Raw genomic sequence first — 25,806 nt, 5'->3', positions numbered from 1 at the left:
ATTCAAATAAAACCATAGTTTGTTTTAAACTATGGTTTAAGGTAATGTGCGAACATATATGAATGGGCCAATATATGTTTCAGTTCACCATTGATCCTCTGCTAACTGTAATGTGTCATGACCTTTTGATCTGACTCTAAACAGCATCAGATCAAATTAGGCTATGGGTCATGTAGCAGATCCAGAAAATACATTATCATGGCTAGGTGCTACAGAGTCTGAGTACAGTCGAGTCTGAGTCACAATGACATGGCAATTGGAAATGAATACAGGAACTGGAATCAGAGGTCATGTTAATGCTAGGTAGCAATCAAGGAGCCCAAGTCAAATGTCCTTCCTGGGTCAGAGACCAGCTAAAACAGAAGCAAGGGTGGGTTAAATCATAAGAGGCAGCACATGACAGGCAAATGGTCTTGGATAGAAGTGTGATGAGGGCAAAGTTCCAGGAAGGAACAGTATAAGATCAGGGGAGGAACCTGGGAAGAAGCAACAAAAGCGCCCATTGAAGCCAGCCATGATGTGGTTTTTACCATCTACAGCTTTAGAGCAACTGCTAGGGAGAGCTCACTTGCAGTGACTGTTTGTACTCAAAAGTTTTTAACACCAATGGTGTTAAGGTATGAACTTCAACCATGGCAGGGAAGGTATGGACAATTTTCATGGGGGACTTGGTTATGTGCCTAAAGGTTTCCCCTTCCTTTTCCAAGTATTTTAGCCCATGAGGGATGAAAAGAGAACTTCCTGCTCACCCAGGTATGCCCCACAGAACACAAAATCCAGCAGAACAGTGGCAAGCATCCTCTATTTTCCAACAAATGCTGGAGAAGGTAGAGGAGCTGCTTGTGGAGACTGATTTGCATCAGCAAGGCCTGGTTCTCCAAGGGCCAATTGCTGCACTCCAAGGAGCTGTTTGGTGCCCAGAAAAGGAACCAAGAGGATGAGGATATTTCTCTGTTAGCTGCCTTGTAAATAAGTCTCAATATGTTGGTTAAATATTCAGAAAATTTAAGAAATTCTCAAGTTGCAGTGGGCTTCTAACAGAATAATATGTCTAGAAGAATTTAGGTCCTAAAACTTTCCAGAAATATATGCAATTGTTAAGAATAATTGATACAGCTTCTCCTTCAGTCATCTAAACATCTAGCTATTCAATCATTTATATACTTTATGTCAAAATAGAATGCTAAATTTCTATAACATTAAATGTCTCATTAAGGCTCCACTAACTTCATTACTTTTGTTCTGGAAATGTACTATGCCATTCATGTAGATGGAAGCACAGCACCCTCTTGTGTTTCTGCAAAAACACATTCACTTAAGTTTTACACATACTAACACCATGCAAAGTCTTTACAAGAATTAACTGAAAACATCACAGGACTTTTTAAATGCCAGCAATGGTTATCACATTTGACCAATCAGTTGGCTTCTGAGTGAAAAATAACACAAGAATAATAATAAGTATCTATACATTATATGATAATCAAAATAAGTATCTTAGTACCTCTAACTGGTGCGTAGCTTCAGGAGGTAAGGTGGCAAAAATGAAGTCTTCCATTGATTTGGGCTGATTTATTTTAGACTTCGAGCTCTGACCAAGCAAAATCTGAGCCTTGGCTTGCAGTGCAGAATTCTGTGTCTGGTTCTTAAGAGTTCTCTGTAATTTGTGTTCTTTTCGAATCTCCTTGGCTTTACGGCACAGTGGTTTGCTCAAGTCAGCTCCTTTGCCTAGAATAGCAATATATATGTATAACGAATGGGACTACACTCCCATGAGCTACATTCATTCACCTTTATACTTTTTATGATGACTACAAAGAAGGCAACAAATATTGTAAGCAAAAATGCAGTGTTTTTCTGATGTTCTAGCTACATTTGATTATTGTGCTTGCACTCATTACTTAGAATGTTAAGCAGCACAAGTAACTTACTTGTGCATAACGTTAGTATATTGCATCTGTGAGCCACCCTGTGCAATCCAGTTGGGTGGAAGACAAGTATAAATGATTATGGTTTAGATTGTAAGATGAGCTAATTTAGCGATGCTCACTAAAGAAAAGTTTCCTGTACTCTTCTCCACTCTTCTCCACCTACAACCCCTGAAAAGCTCCTCTGGAGGATCTGGAGGGGCAGTGCTCCCGAGTAATGTTGACTGAGGAACCAGTGGAAGGAGGGAACAGAAATCTTTCCTTCCATGAGGTCCTTTAATTAATCTTAGGATCCAACCCTACATTTAAAAAAAATGTGTGAACAAGATTAAACTTAACTCCATTGTCTAATGGGCTTTAGAACAGAAACAAACTATTACTTGGGAGAAACAATGGGGGGAGAGAGAATGAAACAAGCAGCATAATTACTCAAGATACAAAGAAGTAAATGAGAGAGACAACAACGTTACTTAATGTTAGCAGGAAAGAAGATGATGAAATAGGAAAAAATTAAGGAGGCTGGTCACCCAAGTATATAGAAGAGTAATGTCAGCTCTTAAGAATGTAAAATAGGTAACTGAAGAGCAGGGCAGAGGCTCTAATGGACCCATTCATAGAAGTATATTAAAAGATAATATGGAAAATGAACATAAGCATTCTTTCCTGTACTTCAAGCTTTTGATCCAATTCAAGCCCACTACAGATTCCTATTCTTTTTCTGACTACGATACATACATTACATATGATATAGTTAATGAACACGGGAGCAACAACCACCACCACCCCGCAGCCAAGTGGAGCTTTCCAGAGCAGTAGGACCATTGCTGTATCCACAGTCCTGCTGCACACAGTCGCTGGGGTGGAAGGTGGTGGGCAGGCAGATCGCAATGCCAGCCTGGAATTGGCACAGCAACCAGACCCGATTCATATTATGGCAATGGGCCCAGCTCAGGAAGCAATGTGTATCAACCCTAGAAAACCATGTTTAAGGGCTTTCCATTGGCTGCCACACAGCAGATGAAAGGGAGAGCTCCAAGCCAGTGGAGTTACGCTGGCATCACTCTGCAGAAAACAGCTGGCGGGAGGAAGACAGAGACCAGGAGAGCTGGCAAACGGAAACTTCCACCCCGTCAAAACACACACATACCAGCCAGCACAAAGGCCATGGATTGCTATGCTAGTTTCTTCATAAGCATATTTTAAGAATTGCGATTAATGAGCTTCTTTACTTAGTGATCTTGTAATTTATATGTATATGTGTGTGGCCTATACTTTATTTCAAAATAAAATTCCATGAAATAAAGAGATAGCTTCTCCAAAGATTGTAGCCAAACGAATAGCTACAGACAGATCACTGTATCCACTAGCTTTTGGCTTGTTCCAATTAGTCAAATTTAAGACTGGCACACTTCTGAATCAAATTTCAGTTATTTCCCCTTCAAGCCCGCTCTAAAATGTAACCCATCCCTCTAGATCAAATTTAGGGGGCTTCATGGAGGAAAGGGGATTGACAAAAACTGCTTCCCTCCCTATTTTGCTGGCTGAGGCTTAGCAACACCACTGGATACAACCCATTGTTTTTAATATCCATTCACATGCTATTTCAAACAAATATATTTCAATTCCATTTACATCTTATTTTAATTGTCTCAAAGTAGAAGAAGCAAGGCATAGTTTAATGGAAGATTCAGATCCCAGTTAAATGAGAAGCACTAGGCTCAGGTAAGGTTGATGCCAGAACTCCGCTTTAGCAGGGTTAAGAGGAAAATTTGTTGTAGAAAAAGGAGATGCTAGAAGAATGGAAAATGCTTCCTTGTGAGAGGCTAAGTGGGAGCCAGTGTCACTTCTACACTGGCCTACATTAAAATTTGTAAAATACTGGTACTAACCCAAGTTAGAAAGTCAGGTGGCACTCTGCTTGTCAGGCTTATCGTCTTGCTAATCAATAGCAAGAGACTGATTAGTTGTTTATGATTAAAGGACTCACCATGCAATTATTAGGACTTGTTTTTAATCCCTTAGATTGATGGCTGATAAAGGGTAGGGGATTTTGTCAACTGGAGGCCACATTGTCTCATGGGCCACCTTCTGTAGGGTGCATGCCAGGAGTGGGTGTGTAAAGCCACACCTTATATTGCCATCATCTTATATTAAAACAAAATACCTACCTGGTTTGGGAGCCACATGACCAACTTTAGCAGACTCCAATTGCTTGCTGGAATTGGCATTAGCTTTCTCATTACAAGATTCAATATGTTCAGAGTCCACTTTGTTCACAGTTATTTCTCTCTCTTCACTCTCCACCTTTTCCAAATGATCAGTATTGAGGGGTTTTAGCTCACTCTGATTGGTGTCTGGTTTGTCTTCTAAAAAAACCCTGCAGCCATCAGTATCTTTGGTGTGAGAATCCATGGGTTCCACTGTAAATAATAAGGACAGATTGTCAGCACAAGATAAAAGATTGCTGGAACTTCTACATTCAAGCTGTTAGAACATTTTTTAAAAATTGCAACTAGAACTACAGACATATGTATTGTAGATATTCTCACAAGAATTTTTATATAATTCAGCCATGTAAAAATCAGCTGTCTGGTCAGCATATTTTAATAAGACTTTAATACAGTTATCAAGTTTTACCAATTCCTCCTCCAACCAAACAGGGAATTGCTCAATAAACATCCCAGAGGATCTTACTTTACCAAGAGCTTGGGATTTTTTTTTTTAAAGGTGTCTCCAAAAAGTGTTCACCTGCTATATTTCTCACTGGTCTATAGCTAGTTTTAATTACATGCTTCACACTGATTTTTTTCCATTTTTCCCATTTTTTCTGCAGATTTGTTCCCATTTATGTATATGCTACATTTCATTTTATCTTACTGTCCACATCCATGTATTTCGTGTCTGATTGTTTGTATTTAAGTCCTGAAAGGTCCTTAATTTGTAGATCTTTAGTCCAGGCAATGGCACAAGATATTTGGCTCAATCCAGATACACAAGTAGCAGTACATACAGTATCTTGATGGGGGATGGGCATTCAGATACATGGACTGAATTTGTGGCCAACAATAGGTATCAACAGCAATCTAAAGTTATCCTCACCCTCCTGCAGCAGATTGTGTGCACCCCCCTCCCAGCTATACAGAAGCATCCAGGTATACTTTGCATATCTTGGAACAGCAGTTTCACAAATGCAAACCAACTGCTGGATCTAGGTTTATTAACCTGTATTAAACAAATATGAAACTCCCAACAGTGTTATCCAACTGGTAAATGTATACTTGAAGTTTCTCTAAATTCCATGCCACCCACCCACCCCGACTCATCTTAAGAACATTAGAGAACAGTAAGTTCTACGTCTTTAAAACACACACATATTTCTGTCACGAAAAACTGGCATCACAAACCTTTCATGAGCATTCTGAACAGCTATATGTAACAGCCAAAATAGTCAACACTGAGGTAAAATTTAATGTCTGCAGAATTCCAGAGACATACAAAAGTTTCATGCCTCCCTAGCAGAACACCTGAGAAAGTAAAGACCATCAGATTGATGCAGAAATGGCAGGTTAATTTTAAATGGTAGGAGGGTCTTATAACTAATTTAAGGTCTACATCAGAGAAACACGGCAATTACTTAGTTTCTACACTGTAAAATGTTCAAGTTATGGATCCCACTCAAGTGAATAAATTATCTTTTTCACTGGAAGTAAGGCAGCCACTTTTCAGACTTTCATGCTCTCCTCTTTGGTTTTTTTGGTTACAATCTCCATGGCCCACTGATGGTTGCTATATTTACTGAGCAAATATTTATATACTAAGGATCGCTTAACAGTTGAGGCATAAGTAGTCTCTGGTAAAAGATTCTGAATATGCATTCTGACCCAATTTAAGAAGTGCCTTGCTAGATCAGACAATGGAGTACCTGGTCCCAGCTTCTTTTTCAAGAATTTAACAAATCAGCTGGTAGGCTATGGTGCTATGTGGTCCATCAAAGGGATCTACCTTAAATTCTATCCACCCCCACTTACCATAATAAAACATATAGATTATAAATATACAAACAAGCAAACAGATTTGTGCTCCAAACACACAGCACAACATGTATGGGGAAAAGAAAACCTACTCATTACAAAGTATAGCAGAATTTTTAAAACTTCAGAAATTTTACCCATCAACGTGGACTGTAGCATGAAAAAACTCCTATAATTTGTTAATTAACTGAAAGAGAGAGATATGGCCCGGTATAATTTACATGCTACTGACTCACTGATCTTGGTCTCAAAACATTGTTTTAAATTACAAAACATAACAGTAATTTTTTAAAAGACCACATTACCTTCACTATCTACTACAGGAATTTCCCCTTTTGTTAAGAATTTCAGCATCTTCTTTAGAACCTTCTTATGTGATTTGGAAGGCTGGAAAAGTGAAGCCTGGCATCTAAAAAAAGAAGAAAGGAATACAGCCAAGGTATCTCCCAAATAATACAGTGTATTAGGTATGGATTTGATGTGTACAATATTAATTGTTCATCGAGTCTAAACTACATGAACCACTAGGTATTGTTAACATTGCCACATAATTAGTGGCTCATGCTCTTGTCTGCAGAATTCCACATTAGTGGCTCATGCTCTTGTCTGCAGAATTCCACAGACATAAATTTCTGTGGGATGTTTGGGATTATGATGCCACTTAAAATTTAATCATCTACATTGACTAAGGTGGGTTGTATAAATGTAAATGTACTGCCTTCAAGTCAATTCCGACTTACAGCAACCCTATGAATAGGGTTTTCATGAGGCTGAGAGGCAGTGACTGGCCCAAGGTCACCCAGCGAGCTTCATGGCTATGTGGGGATTCGAACCCTGGTCTCCCAGGTCATAGTCCAACACCTTAACCATTACACCACACTGGCTCTCGGTGGGTTGTATAGTTACATGGAATTAAAACCTAGCAAACATACACATAGTTTCAAAGTCTTCAATAATGCATAAACTACTTTGATATTTCTACAACATTTTTCAGCAGAGTTCTTTACAATATGACAAATATAACTAAAAACATTTTACACACTGAGGATTCTAACTTTCTTGACCTGCTAGATCATAAAATTTATCATAGTAACCTGCTTGGTAGATTATTTGGCTAGCCAGGCACCATTCCCCATTATTAGACACAGTAAATAGATGTTTGAATCTCTGTACTGCACTCAATGAAAGATACAGAAATATTAGCTTACCTTATTGTATATTGAGGACAACATGTCTGATTCATAATAGGCTTGTAAATATATTTGCCACTCCTACAAGTAATAAATAAATAAATTTAAAATCTGTTTTTGAGTTCTTAGAATAAATAAATTACCTAATCTGAGTTGTGATTCAGAGAGCTGTAACTGTGCGGCCAAGCGCATGCATAGCATGGAATGCTCAGAGGGGCTTCATTTGCAGAAGCTAAGTAGTGGTGGTACTGTCCTCCAGGTTCAGGCCATGTGGTGCCAATGTGTCCAGAGAGTAAATCCAAAAGTTCTTAGCTCTGAGAATCAAATTTATTTGCAACACTGAAGATAAATCCCAGAGAAGGATCAGTGAACTTAAAGAACACCTTCTTCTAAGAGGATATTCTCCACATATTATCAATTGCAACAACCACCGAGCCTCCATTCTGTCCAGAGAAAACCTCCTCCATCATACTGAGGTATCAAACAGCAGAGAGCAACGGATTCCATTTGTGGTATATTTCCATCCAGCATCTCCTACCTATCACCGAGCAATCAGGGAGAGCTACCCATTGCTGGCAAACTATGAACATCTTAGAAGAGCCATCAGCAGGCCTTCTGTTATAGCATTTCGCCAACCTCCTAATTTGCGCAGACTGTTGGTGAGAGCTGTGCTTAAGCCACCTATCACCAATCCAGGGTCTCATCCTTGTCACTCCAAACGCTGTATCACCTGTGTGTACCTCAGGGAGACAGCCACTTTTACAAGCACTAGGACAGGCAGGACATATTACATCAAACAGAACATCACCTGCAGGTCCTGCAATATAGTTTACATCATCGAATGCAAAAGACCAGGATGTCATATCCAATACGTAGGAAAGACCACAACTGACCTACGCACGCGCTTCAGGAACCACAAGTCGGCAATTTTGACAAAAAAAGTGGAGCAACCAGTTGGAAAGCATTTTAGCATTGAGGGTCACAGCCTGTTGGACTCTTCCATTACAGCGATAGAGATGCCAACAGATCCAGCAGCACTGACTAAAAGGGAGAACTTCTGGATTTACTCTCTGGACACATTGGCACCACATGGCCTGAACCTGGAGGACAGTACCACCACTACTTAACTTCTGCAAATGAAGCCCCTCTGAGCATTCCATCCTCAAAGCTCTATAACTGCCACCTTGGTAACAGCATTTGTATGTTAGCAGCTGATGAAGGCGGAAGCTGAAACATTTTGTTAATACAATAAAAACCTCTGTTTGGTTAATCACAATTACGTTCATATATACATACACACATATACATATGCTCTTTAATGTTTATATTCTGAATTGAGTTACACCAACAGTGCTCAGAATGTATCTCTTACCTTCGCCATCCTCTGTCAATAAGATCTTGGTAGTCTTGGGCAGTCAGTGAATGAGCCCAAATGCCTGGAACAAATATTAACAAGATAGGGGACAACTAAAAATTTGCTTCACATGGAACAAAAACAGCTTCTGTGGAAAACTAGAATTATTATTAGTGTAATGTTCACCTGTACTTCTTTGCAACACAAAAAACACTTTATTTTATTCTCTACCCCAATCCCACCCACCAATCTCATTTACTGTGCCACATTGCCTCATCAGCTCCACTCACACTTTCCATTATTATTCCCAAGACAATGATTAAGGAGAATCCTCCTAGCTACATTGGCAATATGCTCTACAAGTCCTCTTTTGACTTGCCCATTCATCCCTCTCTACTTCTGTCAGCTACCTCACAGGCATTTAGAAACTCTGCCAAATCTAACCCTTCATTTATTCTTTCACCATTTCCATTTTTCCTTACTGTACTGTCCTCCATCTTGTTTCTGCCCAACAAACCACATTTTCTTTCCTCAAAAATCTTGAGCCTCCTTCTCTGCTCTCAGTTTCTCATTATTACCTCCACACACCTTTAACCCAGTGGTGGGCAGATGGTAGAGGGGAATTTACTGATAGATTTCTGGGTGATCTGCAGTAGATCAGCATGGATTCCTGACTCCCAACTGTTGAACAGCAGCAAAACCAAGATAACTCCTCCCACCCCCCAAAAAACTAATTAGACTGTCAAAATGAAGACATCTTGGAGAACCACGAAAGGATTTTTGTGGTGAAGGACTGTGAACTCTCCTCAGTTCTCGTACTCAGAACAAATCCATGTGTTCAGCAGCTTCTCAGAGGCAGCATGTTATTTCATTCTAAGTCTTTAGCCCTCCAGATGTTAATGAACTACAACTTCCATGTGCCCTAGCAACCAGGGTCAATGACCAGGGATGATGGGAGTTGTAGTTCAGCAACCGCTGGAGAACCACACCTCTTCCAAGTGTATGCCTTTTGCCCCTGGCTCCATTTAGAGGATCTCCAGGTCCTAGAAAAACATGAAAAAATCCCACAAGCCTGAAGTCTGCCTTCCTCTGCTTTAAGCCTCTCAGCCAAGTCACATTGCCAACACCTTCTACATCTGCCTCCATTCATGCTATCACAGTGAATGCCCGTGACTGAGTGGCATCTTTCTTGTTCTGAGAGCCAAGAGCCACATGGAAATATAAACAGGGGAGGGAGACAGGGAAGAGGAGAGCAGAGTGCTACTGGCCATTCTGATAAAAAAGGCTACAGTCCATAAAAGCTTACGCTATAATACATCTGTTAGGATTTTGCAAGTAGGTTTCTTCTTTTAAATCCCAGCTACTATTGTCCAGGTTGCACAGCAGTGCCTGAATTAGGGTCAGTCCCCAATGAAGGGAGGACTTGGGCAGGGCTTGTAGATTTTATTAAATCACTCCCAACTCGTTTCTTTTCTATAATTCGAGCCCTGTTGCAGTGTTGTGCATGGCTCGAAATGGACTTCGTGGGAAGCCCACTATCTGTTCAAAGGGCAGCCTACTCTAATTCCTTTCAGCACCTGACACTAAAGATGCGGCCCGCCCAATCATTCTGGATCCAGAGCCGAGGCCCAGCCTGTGTGGGCTTTACCTGCTCCAACCGGTCTGCATGAATAATGCGATGAATGGCTGTTTAAAAAAAAACTTTAAAAAGGAAATAAAAGCCGACTTTAAGAAAAGGAAAGAATTACACGTCCGGCCACAGAACCTCTTCGCCGCTTCTGGGAGCTTTCCCAACCCCTTTGCTTCCCCTTCACCTCCCCACTCTCGGTCCCATCCAGACCCTAACCGTGGGAGAGGTTGCCGGTATCGTTCTTGCAGTAGCCGCAACGGTAGCCGCCATCCCCCCCGCAGTATTCCACGATACTTGGGGAACTTCCCCCCACGATCGCCATTTTTGCCGGCCGGCTTAGAAAAGCGCCCACAGTCCTGTCACAAACCACTTAGGGGGCTCGAGAAACAGCAGCAGCAGCAGCCATTTTAGCAAAGGGCAAAAGTTTGGGTGGAGCAAGGGGAAGGTTACAGTCTCCATAATTTTCTAACGCGACTTCCGGCAGCCCATTGCACAGCTTCGTGTCTTCCATGTGCGGGGCAAAAAAAAACCACCCAATGTAAACACTACATCTTAAAGAGCTAGGCATAAGGGGTTCTCTTTCATCACTGCGCTTTAAACTCGCAATACCTTTTACCGAGGGGGAGAAAGTTAGACACGGACGTCGTTTCTTTTTCTAGCACGTTTCCTCTGTTTTTAAAACCACTGTGGCAGGAAGACATTAAACGCACGGAGATGCAATAATGGGGAAATCTTTCTTCTGCTGTTCACCCTTCTGCCTACTAGGCAGCCTTTGGAAGGTACCATATATTTCCCCAGTAATAGCCTAATATTGCCATTGCATATTCCAATAAGCTCTCCAGTTTGACAGGGTGTAGTGTTTAACCCTGTACATATTTGTTTTTAGCGTAAAGTTCACTGTGATTGATGGGACTACTTGTAGGTGAGCATAGGCCTACAGCTTTAATTCCACGTGAAGTCACTATAAGCATAGGGAAAGAAACGTGTAAACTATTAAAATCTGTTCAACAGTCCTCTTTTCATTTTGCCGACAAGTATTCATTTCCCCTCCGTTGTTCCGTCTAATTGCCCAATTACAACCTGACTTCTTTCCTGTCCTGTTCCTGTCATATCTGATCAAAGAGCAAACAGTCGCTTTAAAATTATACCCGTAGGATAAACATGACTGCGGCTGCAACCCTATATCCACTATATCAGGGAGTAAGCCTTATTGGAGTCAACGGCACTCACTTCTAAGAAGACTGTTAGCTCGGGAAAAGAGGAATCCTTACTGCTTTGCAACATTTCCAGACACTACATATGACATTCACAACCTACTGTAAGCCTGTGCGTGTTTATCAGAAACAAGAAGCACAAAGTGCCTACGCATGTTTACTTGGAAGTCTTACTGTGTTCAATGGGACTTATTCATTTCTAAGTATCTTTAGGACTGCATCCTCACTTTTGAGCAAACTTGTATAATAATATAGAGGTGTAAATGCCCGTTAGCTTTTTCCCTTCTCTTAACTTCTTCCTCACCAAGAGCCCAAATACGTTTTCCCATTTAAAAGCTCCAAAGTTCTGTCTAACAAACAATGAGGCAGCAGGATCGCCCGCGGAACAAAGTAATTTTTTTGAGCTAAGAGCCATGATGGTTTGCTTCGAAGGAGGACGACGAAAAGGAACCTCCGATGCTGCCCTAGTTGAGTTTTTCCTTCGATTCCTACAGGAAACCAAATCCGAGAACTGTGTGGCATTCCCTGTTTCTTGCAACAGGGGACAGTAACGAGAAGAAATTTCGAACATGAACGCCACCATTTTTACTGAGGGCAACAAATATTCTGTGCCTCTTTAGAACCATGCCAGAGAGCAGGGTAAGCAGAGGCACCTTCTTAACTTAGGGCAAATGCGCGAGGCTCTAGGAAACAGAAGGGCAATGCGTGTAAGTTCCGCCATCTTTATTTAGGGCTTTTTCGAAAGTGGTTTGATAACCTGAGGCAAAGAAAATATAGCGAACAAGTGGACCTGGAGGCCGGTTCGGGAGCGATGCCCATTGGGGGTGGGGAGAGGTGGGCTGTGCTCCATATGGACACTTTGCACCTACTTTTTCCCCAGCTTTCGGGGCATGGGGACCAGCCACAGTTAAGAGTACTCCACCCAGCTTCGACCTCCACCACTCACCGCTGGACATTTTCCCCCGGGCAGAGTCGCAGTAGCCGCACCGGTAACCCGCTCTCGTTCCTTCGTATTCCACTACAGAGTTCATGGTGCCCGACCGGCCTCATGCCTGACGCGTCACCTTCCCCCCTTGGGAAGCTGCTGTTGGCTCCCCTGAGCCGCTCGCACTTCAACGCCTCCTTGACATGGAAAGAACCACAGCGCGGTGGCCCTTCCGCCGGCGCTCTCTTGACAAGCCCGCCCAAGGGGGAAACCCAGAAACAGGCTTAATCTCACCCTCATTCACAATTCACGTTCTTTGCCCGGGTGTCTGACGTTTGCGCTCTGGGAGGTTTATGGAGGAATAGTTGCTAACACTCTCCCCCAAATACTTGTCTCGGTCGGTATACAGGAAAGTGATTTTGTTTCATAAACCATCTGGCCCTTCCTATCTGTAACAACTACCACCGATCTTACCGTAGCGACAAAATATCGCTTTACTACACAATGTTTTCTGGGTAGGGAAATTCCGGGTTTGCACTGGAAGTCGTTATTCCTTCCCTCAGGGCTGAAGTAGAAAATAATGACGAAAACAACGATTTTAGCATAGGTGTGGTTGAGCAGCATGCCTTTGCCCACTCACTTCTGTCATATAAACATGAGTTCATTATTTTGTGTAATTAAAAAAAACCCAGACTTAAAACATGTAGGAAATTGCCTTGCCATTTTCAAAGCCCCTGTAGCCCATATCCCCGCTCCCCCCCCCCGAAAAAGTGGCTTTCAACAGCACACTTTTAATACTACTAACAGAGATGTGGAACATGAGGCCCTCCAGATGCTGTTGGACTCCATCTCCCGTCATCCCATGAGTATGTGCTTCAACTGTGTTTTAGAGTCTTTTTAACTAATTGTGGTTTGGAAAGTTTTTAACTGTGTTTAGAATGCTTTTCTTTTTCTTGGAGGGATGCCTCCCTCCTTCCCTGCCACCACAGGAATATCCGCAGCCCTTTGCCCTACTGATGTCAGAGCTCCCATGGCAGCTGAGCTGAAGAGGATGTGGGGTATGAAGGGATGGATTCAAAGCATCCATAACTTTCTCAGTCCCTTGAGAAATCTCCAGACCAGGGGGGAAGCTATGCCAGCCCTGGAGCTTGCTTCATTTATCTCCCTCCCATTGTTGTCCATGGGAGCTGGAGAAGAGTGCTGCCTGCTCTTAGTTTTGCCTTGTGGGCATGAGCCTGGTAGGGCATTGCTTGAGGCAGTTCTACCACAGATGGGTTTCTCTCCCCACCACCATCTTAGGATTTCAGTTTTCATTGTCCTACATACATTTCCGGTGGGGCGGGCAGGATAAACTGATACACCGTTACTGCAAACTGGGGATAAGATGTGCATAAGCAATTAGGTCCATGCCGTGATGACACAGTGGCTTACATTAGACCAGTGTTAATATCCCTCTAGTCTACTGCACATGCCATAGGCTGAGTGAGAAGAAATTTACAAAGCCCAATGACAAGAAATCCACAGAAGCCAAGTTACAGAATTCTCCCACTGCGTGCTAGACCATCAATGAGCACTGCAGATTGTTACTTGGTACGCTTGTTTGTATTTGCCTACTAAAAAGTTGGTATTAACACCAAATTACAGTGACTGTTACTATTACCTCAACAGCATGTTAAGTTGGCAATTGATATAATTGATGGTATTATTATTATATTATAATTACACACGTATCTAGAAGAGATTCAAAATTTGTGGTTTTATTTAATATTTTTAACAAGGAAATTGAACAGCACAATTTATAGACATTATTCACTAACAGACAAAAAAACCCTTGTGGTTTAAGAGCGTACCTATAGCCAACAGATATTTCTACCAAACTTTAAAAAGCAGGGAAATTGGGCAGCTATAGTGAATGCACCAGAGGAGCAGGAGACCTGCCCTACAAATTTGTAAAAGTGCAAACACAATTTGGGTTGGTCTTTCACAGTCCAATCCACTTCCTGTGTAGCTTGGAAGGGAGGGATGGAGGGATTGGAAGGGGGGGACGGAGGGATTGGAAGGGGGGGAGGAAGGGGCAAAAGGGAGGTGATGGGAGGGATGAGGAGGGGAGGGCAGGTTTTATCATTTGCATTCTTATTGAGTTCAATGGGATTTACTCCCGTGCAATCATGCTTAAGATAGGTGAAACTGGCCTGGGCAGGGAGGGGAGGAGGAGGGCAAGAATGAGAGGGAAGGGAGGAAGCAGAAGGGGGAGGAGATTGGGTGGGTGGGCACTGGGCAAAGGGGAAGCCCCTTTCCTTTCCAAAAGGAAAACATTGTGAACAGTATCATTCTTTTTCAGGGTTTTTCCCACTCTTTTATTCTACAGCAGGCACATGTAGTCTCCTACCCAAATTTAAACCAAAGCTGTCCCTGGCCACATCCACACCAGACCTTTATTCCACTTTAGACAGTCATGGCTTCTCTCAAAGAATCCTGGGAAGTGTAGTTAGTGAAGGGTTTGATAGTTGCTAGGAGATGCCATTCCCCTCACAGAGCTTCAATCAGAGCAACTGACTGTTAAACCACTCTAGCCACTGGAGCCATCAGGGGAATAGGCATCTCCTGTCAGCACCCTTCACAAACTACACTTCCCAGGATTCTTTGGGGGAAGCCATGACTGTCTAAAGTGAAATCAAGTCTGGTGTGGGTGTGGCCCCGATTAGCTAAGCCAAGCAGCTATGAGGCTTTTAGAACACTGTCAGTGTTGGCTTACTAGGCCGTACTACCAATGTGTTTTTTCATCAAGTCTGAAATGTTTCAAGATGTATGGGAATGGAGCTGTGTTATCAGCTATGCCTGGCCTGAGAGAGCAGACATCCAAGGCCAGACAGGTTGTCATGGTAATGGGAGATAACAGCTGGGAAAGTTGTGACAGCCTGCTGTTAGTTCTTCCTTCTTCTGTGTGTGTCTTTGAAGCAAGCAGTTCTACCTAGTTCTATCTAGGGGGGGAAACTCTACATGTATCTACTTTAAAAGCCTTTGGCCTTAATGTCTAAGTAAAAAGACTCTTAAACTTTCTCAAGCCTCTGTGATGATTCTTTACCATCTTACATCCAACGTAACGTGTTGTTTCACGCAAGAACCGCCAACCATCAACAGACAGTTGGTTCTTACTGAGCATGCCCTGTGTTATCATTGGCTTCAAGCAAAAATTTCTTAAATTAATTAAAAATCAGCCAGACATTTTTTTTAACTTTTAAACTGCAGAAGATGAAGATCAGAGTATGGGACAAGGTCAGTAATACATGACAGGTACTCTGTGAACATGGCTGATTTTTAACTAATTTCAACAAATTATGAGAACTCTGACAGAACAAAGTCCGATAGGGGTTTGGGTTTGTTTGTTTTTTACACTTTGAACTCTCGATTCTCTCTGTTTCGTGTATTGCCATGAAAACTTAGAGAGTTGTTAAGCAAGTGTTTTTAAGTTCAGGACTGTAAGTTTTGTAAGGTTTTGTTTTGAAAAGATCTTATGGGAAGCATCAGAATTATGGGGTGGTATTTTCAATTTAACATTGCAGAATGTGAAAAATCCATGCTGACTAGTGGCTGTATAATAGATCTATTTCCAGATGTTATGGTTTTGAATGAATTGTTACAGCTGTTGTGTATTATGAGTTGTTGAGAGTATCGTTCATAGAAAAGCATATAAATTCAAATCTAATCTATCAATTTTGTTTTACTTCCGTAACTGTATATTTTGTTGCAAAGGCCCTTGACTTTAATAACACAATGAATATGATTTTTGTACTTGCTCACTAGTCACTTCTGCTCATCCACCAGCAGTTTAGGTGCAAGCTAAAGGGATAATTTTCATTTGCTTTCATATAATGTTGAATTATTGTCTTACTCTGGATTTTCTTATATCTGAAAGCAATTTGTTTTTAACAAAATTGCAAGTTCTCTGGCCCACAAGGCGAAAGTTGTTAAAGAGATGCATAGTCGCCCTCAAATATAATCCAAATATAGTAATTGATAATTGAAAATATAGTAATTAGATCTTCTTGATCCTTTTGGACTTTAATTCAATCTTTTGGACAAAAATTCTTTTCAAAGCAACCTTCCATGTTGTTATATTCTATGGCCTCATGTGCATGTCATAGTTTGGCAAACCATAAACAAGCAAGCATGCTGATGCACATTTAGAAAATCATGGCTGCTTCACTCTAAAAGCTGTAACCAAAGTTTATTCTTGGCATACTGTTCATGTTTTGTTTGAGGCCAGGCAAATCAGCAGCCAAGGTTTGCATGTAATGCTAAGCCAAACCACAACTTATCTCCTGGTAGCACAGCAGCAGCAGGACCAGGGAAAAGCAAAGCACCCATGATTTTCTAGATGTGCCACCAACATGCTTGCTTGTTCATAGCTTGGCTTAGCATTACATGCCAATTGAACCACTGAGAAAATAACTTTTTTTCTTCCAGATTTGTTTCTCAAGCATGCCACCTAACTTCTTCACTTCTGGGTCTGGGGAGATCCTTGGGATAACCGCTGCCTACTTCAAGGCAGTTGGAGACCACCTGCCCTGCCTCTTCTGTGACTTTAGAAGCCTACACCTGTGTTGAAGGGAAGGAGTCCACACCTCTGCTTACAAAGAGACTGTGCTGATACAAAACAAGCCTCCCCTCTGAATAATGAAGTTTTGTAGGAGATACAGTAAATTGTTTTCTTTAGGGGTTTGGGGTGTTAATGGTTACTTTTTTGTTTTTAAATATTGTTTTATTATGTTCATAATGTTGAAAAGTTGTTTTTGTTATTATATTTGTTATGTCACTGTTTTATTATTTTTTGTTATTAGGAAATTGTTTTTGCAATTGTTTTTGACATGTATTTTTGTTCACCTTGTTGTAAGCCGCCTTGAGCACAATTTTATGTGGAAAGGCGGCGTACAAATAAAATGATGATGGTGATAAGATGATTCACCAGCAGTAGGCTTCAAAGAGCACAACACAAATGCTTGTGCATCTCTTTGTTGAAATTCACAGGCAACGCAACTGAAGCAGTTTTATGGGAGATGCTGGTGGACTTTTTCAGCCTGCTGTCCTGCAAAAAGCCACATATATTATCCTGTCTTCTCAGCCTTCTATTTCCAATCCATCCTTTTCCTTTCTCCCCACCATCATACATAGTTGGTGGAGTTCAAAATCTGATGTTGCTAAGGAAACACTAATACCTTTGATTTACACTAAAGATAGAAGAGCTCATTTACAATTAACTTGTACTGAACACTGTGCTGATTACAATGCAAGCATCTTTCAAAAAAGAGCTGAGACGGGGACCATTCTAAATCTTCAATAGAATGGATTTGAAACATGAAAAAATCAACAGAACAGAAATGCAAGAAGGCACAATCTTTAATTTCAAACTCATTTGCTGTTACAGCACATAAACCATAACTTACGTTGTATAATACAACATCATCACCTGGAGAGAGAAAAACCTCCAAATGTTACTCCTGTTCAAGTAAATATCCAATCCTTTAACAGGAAGTCTTAGCTAGTTTCCACTCTGCCATCCTCCTGGCAAAATTTCAACAGGATATTGGTCAGCAGCACCATCCTCTTATAGAACTTTAGGAAACCTGCATAATAAAAAATAATTTTAAAAATTGGGACTTCTGTGGACAGCTAGAACACAAACCACTGCAAAGAAACTTTGTTTTGTCTGTACATAAACAAGAGGAGTCGCCATGAAAATAATGCAAAATAATTCTGTGGTAAGGTTTATGTCTGAAAGATACCGTACATTCATACTGGCTCCATCTCGTGTCTGTGTGGCAGGTGGAATCATGGGCTGTGAAATTTCAAAAGTCTTCACAATATTCTGTAGCAGAGAAGAGATGGATTTCAATGTATCTGTTCAATTCATCCTCTTGTATATAGCATGCACATTAACAAGAAGCATTCTGCCTTTTTTCTTTAAATGCAGACTTGTTGCCCAACATACATCTCAGGTTAGCAAAAAGACTTGATCTCCTCATTACTAAATCAGTGATGAAACATTTCCATAATTTCAGGTAAGGATTTGCAATGCAAGTAGTGGAATACACACAAACCATACCACTAAAGCAGTATCATACCACTTTAAGCAGTCATGGCTTCCCCTAAAGATTCCTGTGCAGGGGCACAGGATATAAATTCAGAAGAGCAAAATTACTACAGGCCAAACCACAAGTGCCAAAGACACTTGAAGAGAGACACTGCTTACAAGTGCCTGTACGCTAATGCTAGGAGCCTCCGAACCAAGATGGCAGAACTGGAGTGCTTGGTCTTAGAGAAGAGCATTGATATAGTGAGCATAACGGAGACCTGGTGGAATGGAGAAAACCAGTGGGATACGGTTATCCCTGGATATAAACTATATCGGAAGGACAGGGAAGGACGTATTGGTGGCGGAGTCGCTCTATACGTGAAAGAAGGCATTGAATCCAGCAAGCTCGAAACCCCAAAAGAGGCAGACTCCTCCACAGAATCGTTGTGGGTGGTGATACCATGCCCCAGGAGGGACTTAATACTGGGAACGATCTATCATCCCCCTGATCAAAATGCTCAGGGAGACCTTGAGATGAGATATGAAATTGAGGAAGCATCCAAACTAGGAAATGTGGTAGTAATGGGTGACTTCAACTACCCGGACATAGACTGGCTGCATATGTGTTCCAGTCATGACAAAGAAGCAAAGTTTCTAGATATTCTAAATGACTATTCCCTAGATCAGTCGGTCATGGAACCGACCAGAGGGACGGCAACCCTGGACTTAATCCTTAGTGGGGACCGGGACCTGGTGCGAGATGTAAGTGTTGTTGAACCGATTGGGAGCAGTGACCACAGTGCTATTAAATTAAACATACATGTAACTGGCCAATTGCCAAGAAAATCCAACACGGTCACATTTGACTTCAAAAGAGGAAACTTCACAAAAATGAGGGGATTGGTAAAAAGAAAGCTGAAAAACAAAGTCCAGAGGGTCACATCACTCGAAAATGCTTGGAAGTTGTTTAAAAACACTATATTAGAAGCTCAACTGGAGTGCATACCGCAGATCAGAAAAGGTACCGCCAGGGCCAAGAAGATGCCAGCATGGTTAACGAGCAAAGTCAAGGAAGCTCTTAGAGGCAAAAAGTCTTCCTTCAGAAAATGGAAGTCTTGTCCGAATGAAGAAAATAAAAAAGAACACAAACTCTGGCAAAAGAAATGCAAGAAGACAATAAGGGATGCTAAAAAAGAATTTGAGGAGCACATTGCTAAGAACATAAAAACCAACAACAAAAAATTCTATAAATACATTCAAAGCAGGAGACCATCTAGGGAGGCGATTGGACCCTTGGATGATAAGGGAGTCAAAGGTGTACTAAAGAACGATAAGGAGATTGCAGAGAAGCTAAATGAATTCTTTGCATCTGTCTTCACAGTGGAAGATATAGGGCAGATCCCTGAACCTGAACTAACATTTGCAGGAAGGGATTCTGAGGAACTGAGACAAATAGTGGTAACGAGAGAGGAAGTTCTAGGCTTAATAGACAATATAAAAACTGACAAATCACCGGGCCCGGATGGCATCCACCCGAGAGTTCTCAAAGAACTCAGATGTGAAATTGCTGATCTGCTAACTAAAATATGTAACTTGTCCCTCGGGTCCTCCTCCGTGCCTGAGGACTGGAAAGTGGCAAACGTAACGCCAATATTCAAAAAGGGATCCAGAGGGGATCCCGGAAATTACAGGCCAGTTAGCTTAATTTCTGTCCCTGGAAAACTGGTAGAAAGTATGATTAAAGCTAGATTAACTAAGCACATAGAAGAACAAGCCTTGCTGAAGCAGAGCCAGCATGGCTTCTGCAAGGGAAAGTTCTGTCTCAGTAACCTATTAGAATTCTTTGAGAGTGTCAACAAGCATATAGATAGAGGTGATCCAGTGAACATAGTGTACTTAGACTTTCAAAAAGCGTTTGACCAGGTACCTCACCAAAGACTTCTGAGGAAGCTTAGCAGTCATGGAATAAGAGGAGAGGTCCTCTTGTGGATAACGAATTGGTTAAGAAGCAGAAAGCAGAGAGTAGGAATAAACGGAGTTCTCCCAATGGAGGACTGTAGAAAGTGGAGTCCCTCAAGGATCGGTATTGGGACCTGTACTTTTCAACTTGTTCATTAATGACCTAGAATTAGGAGTGAGCAGTGAAGTGGCCAAGTTTGCTGACGACACTAAATTGTTCAAGGTTGTTAAAACAAAAAGGGATTGTGAAGAGCTCCAAAAAGATCTCTCCAAACTGAGTGAATGGGCGGAAAAATGGCAAATGCAATTCAATATAAACAAGTGTAAAATTATGCATATTGGAGCAAAAAATCTTAATTTCACATATACGCTCATGGGGTCTGAACTGGCGGTGACCGACCAGGAGAGAGACCTCGGGGTTGTAGTGGACAGCACGATGAAAATGTCGACCCAGTGTGCGGCAGCTGTGAAAAAGGCAAATTCCATGCTAGCGATAATTAGGAAAGGTATTGAAAATAAAACAGCCGATATCATAATGCCGTTGTATAAATCTATGGTGCGGCCGCATTTGGAATACTGTGTACAGTTCTGGTCGCCTCATCTCAAAAAGGATATTATAGAGTTGGAAAAGGTTCAAAAGAGGGCAACCAGAATGATCAAGGGGATGGAGCGACTCCCTTACGAGGAAAGGTTGCAGCATTTGGGGCTTTTTAGTTTAGAGAAAAGGCGGGTCAGAGGAGACATGATAGAAGTGTATAAAATTATGCATGGCATTGAGAAAGTGGATAGAGAAAAGTTCTTCTCCCTCTCTCATAATACTAGAACTCGTGGACATTCAAAGAAGCTGAATGTTGGAAGATTCAGGACAGACAAAAGGAAGTACTTCTTTACTCAGCACATAGTTAAACTATGGAATTTGCTCCCACAAGATGCAGTAATGGCCACCAGCTTGGATGGCTTTAAAAGAAGATTAGACAAATTCATGGAGGACAGGGCTATCAATGGCTACTAGCCATGATGGCTGTGCTATGCAACCCTAGTCAGAGGCAGCATGCTTCTGAAAACCAGTTGCCGGAAGCCTCAGGAGGGGAGAGTGTTCTTGCACTCGGGTCCTGCTTGCTGGCTTCCCCCAGGCACCTGGTTGGCCACTGTGAGAACAGGATGCTGGACTAGATGGGCCACTGGCCTGATCCAGCAGGCTCTTCTTATGTTCTTATGTTCTTATTCCTGGAAACTGTTAGTGAGTGAGTGAGTTATTAGATTTATATCCCACCCTTCCTCCCAGTAGGAAGTGCTGAAAGTTGTTAGGACATTCTTATTCCCCTCACAAAACTACAATTCCCAGAGTTAGGTGGGAAGAATAATTGACTGTTAAACCATTCTGGGAACTGTAGCTCTATGAGAGGAATAAGAGTATCCTAAGAACTCTCAGGACCCTTAACAAATTACAGTTTCCGGAATTCTTTAGGGGAAGCCATCACTGTTTAAAGCAATATAATAGTGCTTTAAATGTATGGTGCAGATAGGGCCCCAATTTGAACAGCATGGAATATTATCTCTTCCTACCACCTGATTGCAGGGAGGGAGTGCTCATCCTAAACCGGTGCCTGGAGGCTGTGAAGGGCTGGTTGTGGGCTAACAAACTGAAACTTAATCCAGACAAGACGGAAGTACTGCTGGTCAAGGGAAAAACTGCACCAGGGACGGGGTTGCAACCTGTTCTGGATGGGGTTGCACTCCCCTTGCAGGAGCAGGTCCGCAGTTCGGGAGTCCTCCTGGATCCTGCCCTGCTGCTTGAATATCAGGTGGCTGCGGTAGCCAGGAGTGCTTTTGGTGAACTCAAACTGGTCTACCAACTGCATCCGTTCCTGGAGGCAATTGACTTGGCCACAGTGACACATGCATTGGTGACATCAAGGCTTGATTACTGTAACGCACTCTATGTGGGGCTGCCTTTGAAAACGGTTTGGGAATTGCAGTTGGTTCAAAATGCAGCAGCCAGAATGTTAACTGGAGCACGGCGCACAGAGCATATCACCCCTGTGCTTTATCGACTCCACTGGCTCCCAATTTGCTTCCGGGCCCAATTCAAAGTGCTGGTTCTGACCATTAAAGCCCTAAACGGCCTTGGACCAATGTACCCAAGGGACCGCTTACGCCCATATGTACCTGCCCGGGATTTAAGATCATCTGCCTCTGGTCTCCTCTGTGTGCCTGGAGTGAAAGACATTGGACTGACAGGCATGCAGAAGAGAGCTTTTTCAGCTGTACCCCCCACGGTTTGGAACTCCCTACCCCAAGAAGTCTGCTCTGCTCCCTCCCTGATGGTTTTCCAGAGACTTTTGAAAACAATCTTGTTGCAGAGAGCCTTTGGGAGGGACTGAAGGTAGAGCCTGACACTGATTTTATGATTTTATGCCTTCTATGTTAAATTTTACCCTTGTAGTCCTCTTTAGTACCACTCCCTATATATATGTATATGTGTGTGTGTGTATATATATATATATATTGTATTTTAATTGTATTTTATGTATTTTAATGTTTTTGTGATTTTATTGTTTACAATTTTATTATGTACGAGTTTAATTTTATTTTTGTAAGCCGCCCTGAGTGCCCTATTATAGGGTAGAAGGGAGGGATATAAATATTTTAAATAAATTTAATAAATAATAAATATTAGAAATAACAGTCACCTCTTTTACCATATCTTTACTGTATCATTTTAGGCCACCTGCAATCATGACATTAAGCACAACATTGTATCCTTCTTAAGCAGTTTTGCATATGCTTAAAAATGGGAGAATGCATAGAATTTAAAGAAAAAAAGAGTAAAATGGGAGAATGCACGGGGTTTAAAGAAAAAGTAAAAATAAATCTCATATTTTCTTGCAAGCAGCACAGGCAACTGCCTTTACCTATCTGTAAAGACATACAATAATTTAAATGCACTAGTACCTGTCTATACTATTTAAGACAGAAACATTGTTTCAGAATACATATCACCACCCTGGAGCACTTAAGGTAGCTTAAAGAAATGGAATAATAGTTTTTGCTATACCTGCCATTCTTGATAGCTCATTGATATGACTGCTTGTTTCCGTGCTTGAGAATCCTGGTCATTTTCTTCTTCTGGATTTATAGGCTCTATTAAAATATCCATTTAAAAAAATAAACTTTTTTTTTAAAAAAAAAATCAAAACAACAATATGGCAAAGCAGTATAGCATACTTATATGCATGTTTAGTTAACTTTAGAGCAATTAAGTGTTTAAAACAAATCTAAAACATTATTGTTACCTATTATAGGAAGCTTGTCCTGATCCAACTTTATTCTTGCAAGTCCATCCTAGAAGAGAAACAACTTGATTTACTACCAAGGTAGCAAGAACTAATCAAATATGTAGAATTGTTACGCAAGAATCTAAAACTTTGTATTCTGTAGCAGGGTTCAGACATAATGAGAAGTCATGATTTACTGCTATGAGAATGAGCCATGGCAAGTCTCATACAAATTGTTTCTCCCCCTTCCCTCTTTTAGGAGCAAGAGATAAAAAGCTTCTGCTTCCAGTTTTAGAAATAGATCTGTTTAAACTATAGTTATTGAGAACAAGCCAAGATGACCCATGTTTCAAAGTCTTTTAATTATCAGGCCATGTTCCCTACGGTTTTTGAGTTTTGAATTCTAAATTTTGCTGATTGGAAGGAAGCAAATTTAGACTTCTGGTTCAAGCTTACAAATGAAACAAGATATTAGGCTCCCTTGAATAAGTAAGTAAGAGTTATATTTATAATATATATTCTAGTTCTGTAATAGTAAATATTGTTTCTTTTTAATTTTGTATCTATAGTTTATTAGGGTTTTCACATTACTACAATAAAACGGTATATTCCCTTAATCTCCCCTTCCCAATTCACCTCCCTCTGCCCTCGTACACTTTTTATTGTTACAGCATTTTCATTTGTGATATTCAGCTGTTTGGCATGTTATACAGTGTTCAGTTTCACATGCTCAGATAAGGGTTAGGATAAATGAGTGCCCATGTTATGCTGGAGTCCCAAATTAACAAATGTTAAATTGGAGAAGTTTCCATTCTTTAAACATTGATTTTCATGGTGGTCCTAATTGTATGAAGTAATAAATGGTTTTTTTAAAAAAAAACCAGGAAAAAAAACCAGGATATTGGGATCAGGAACATGCACCTCCTCCCCACACATGCAAATTCCAGTTTGGAATCACATGCAACTGTTACCAATCTGGCTTAAACATACCCAGAGTTATTAAGAGTCATACGCAACACAAAAACAAAGCAGAAGACTTTATAAAACTGCACAACAGATAGGAGGGTGCATGGAATCCCTTAGCCCACTTTTTAAAGTTTCTAAGCCAAAGCCAAAAGTGTTCTATGATTTGGGATTATCAATGACAGAACAAAGGTACCAGACTCAAAAGCTGTAACTCAGTCTTCCCAACCTGGTGCCCTCCAGATATTTTGGACTAGAACTCCCAGCAGTCCTAGCCAGCATAGCCAGTGGTCAGATATTATTGGACTTTATTTATTTATTTATTTATGCGATTTATTTATCGCCCATCTGGCTGGAGACCCAGCCACTCTGAGCGATGTACAAAGTAAAGGTATATAAACATCACAACATCAAAAAACAAGCAATAAAACTAAAACAACCAACTTGCCATCCAACAACATTTAGAGGGTGCCAGGTTAAGGGAGACTGCACATTGATCATGTTTTTAATGTATTTTTAAATGGTTTTTATTATACTATTTTTATTTGTTGTTTGCTGTTTATTGAAATGAAATAGCAATATACAAATATGTTTATAAGTAGATAAACTTAAAACTGTATTCTATTAATTACATGTGTCTATGGTAAGAATTAAACTAGCAGCCCTCTGAGATACAAAAATCAAGTCTTACGCTTCTTCAGAATTCTACCTCAGAGAAAATTAAATACAAAAACAGCAATAAAGTTTGTTAGTGACAAAATTAAGGCTTCAAAAAGTTTCTACTTACCCTTATTAAGAATGAAACATGAAACATGTTTTCCACAGTTCGTGCAAAAGAATTTGGATCAGTCACAAACTCAAGGAAGGATATTGGATTATCAGCTACAGAGAGAAGAATATAACAAGAACATATTGTTGTTACTACCACTATTATGTACCTCCTTCATCTCTCTTATTTTCTTTTATCAGGCAGCAATGTATATATCTGTAAAATTCAGGAGAGATCTTTTTTAATCCCATATTTTCTCCTTTCCGTTTGCCCATCTTTCATTTAGAGCGAAAATTCAAACAAAGTCCTGAAAGGAAGAGGGAGCTCCTTCCCACTGCAAATCCTGCGAGGTACATACAGTCTGAATGATGCTTCCCACAGAAAAGGCTTATAACAGATTATTACAGATTACAAGTAAATAGAACCAAAGCAACTTACTGGGTTAAAAGGCTTTTCCAGAAAGAACACCAAGCAGTTTACAGAAAATCAAGC

The 25,806-nt window shown here is 41.0% G+C and overlaps 2 protein-coding genes across 10 annotated transcripts in view; both read right to left on the bottom strand.

Moving 5' to 3' along the window:
• ATE1 (arginyltransferase 1) overlaps positions 1-12,582 on the bottom strand; it is a 119,982-nt gene extending 107,400 nt beyond the window's left edge. For 2 of the 9 annotated variants that reach the window (XM_061635796.1, XM_061635797.1), the window contains exons 1-6: positions 10,350-10,577; positions 8,522-8,585; positions 7,168-7,230; positions 6,265-6,368; positions 4,097-4,348; positions 1,505-1,728 (exon numbers count right to left, since the gene is read on the bottom strand). In XM_061635796.1, coding sequence (XP_061491780.1) covers positions 1,505-1,728; positions 4,097-4,348; positions 6,265-6,368; positions 7,168-7,230; positions 8,522-8,585; positions 10,350-10,455 — 813 coding nt within the window. In that variant the 5' untranslated portion in view covers positions 10,456-10,577. Of the gene's footprint in view, positions 1-1,504; positions 1,729-4,096; positions 4,349-6,264; positions 6,369-7,167; positions 7,231-8,521; positions 8,586-9,809; positions 10,061-10,151; positions 10,276-10,349; positions 10,578-12,293 lie in introns of those variants that run through there. The other 7 variants (XM_061635798.1, XM_061635804.1, XM_061635805.1 and 4 more) reach the window with 7 other exon arrangements.
• A 5,069-nt stretch (positions 12,583-17,651) lies between these two features.
• Positions 17,652-25,806, bottom strand: part of NSMCE4A (NSE4 homolog A, SMC5-SMC6 complex component) — a 28,309-nt gene continuing 20,154 nt past the window's right edge. The window contains exons 7-11 of the mRNA XM_061635806.1: positions 25,333-25,427; positions 23,601-23,649; positions 23,363-23,448; positions 18,061-18,138; positions 17,652-17,896 (exon numbers count right to left, since the gene is read on the bottom strand). Coding sequence (XP_061491790.1) covers positions 17,888-17,896; positions 18,061-18,138; positions 23,363-23,448; positions 23,601-23,649; positions 25,333-25,427 — 317 coding nt within the window. The 3' untranslated portion in view covers positions 17,652-17,887. The remainder of the gene's footprint in view (positions 17,897-18,060; positions 18,139-23,362; positions 23,449-23,600; positions 23,650-25,332; positions 25,428-25,806) is intronic.

Source organism: Rhineura floridana, chromosome 7, assembly GCF_030035675.1.
Source record: "Rhineura floridana isolate rRhiFlo1 chromosome 7, rRhiFlo1.hap2, whole genome shotgun sequence".
NCBI classification, from domain to species: Eukaryota; Metazoa; Chordata; class Lepidosauria; order Squamata; family Rhineuridae; genus Rhineura; species Rhineura floridana.
This window is presented reverse-complemented; position numbering and strand designations above follow the sequence as displayed.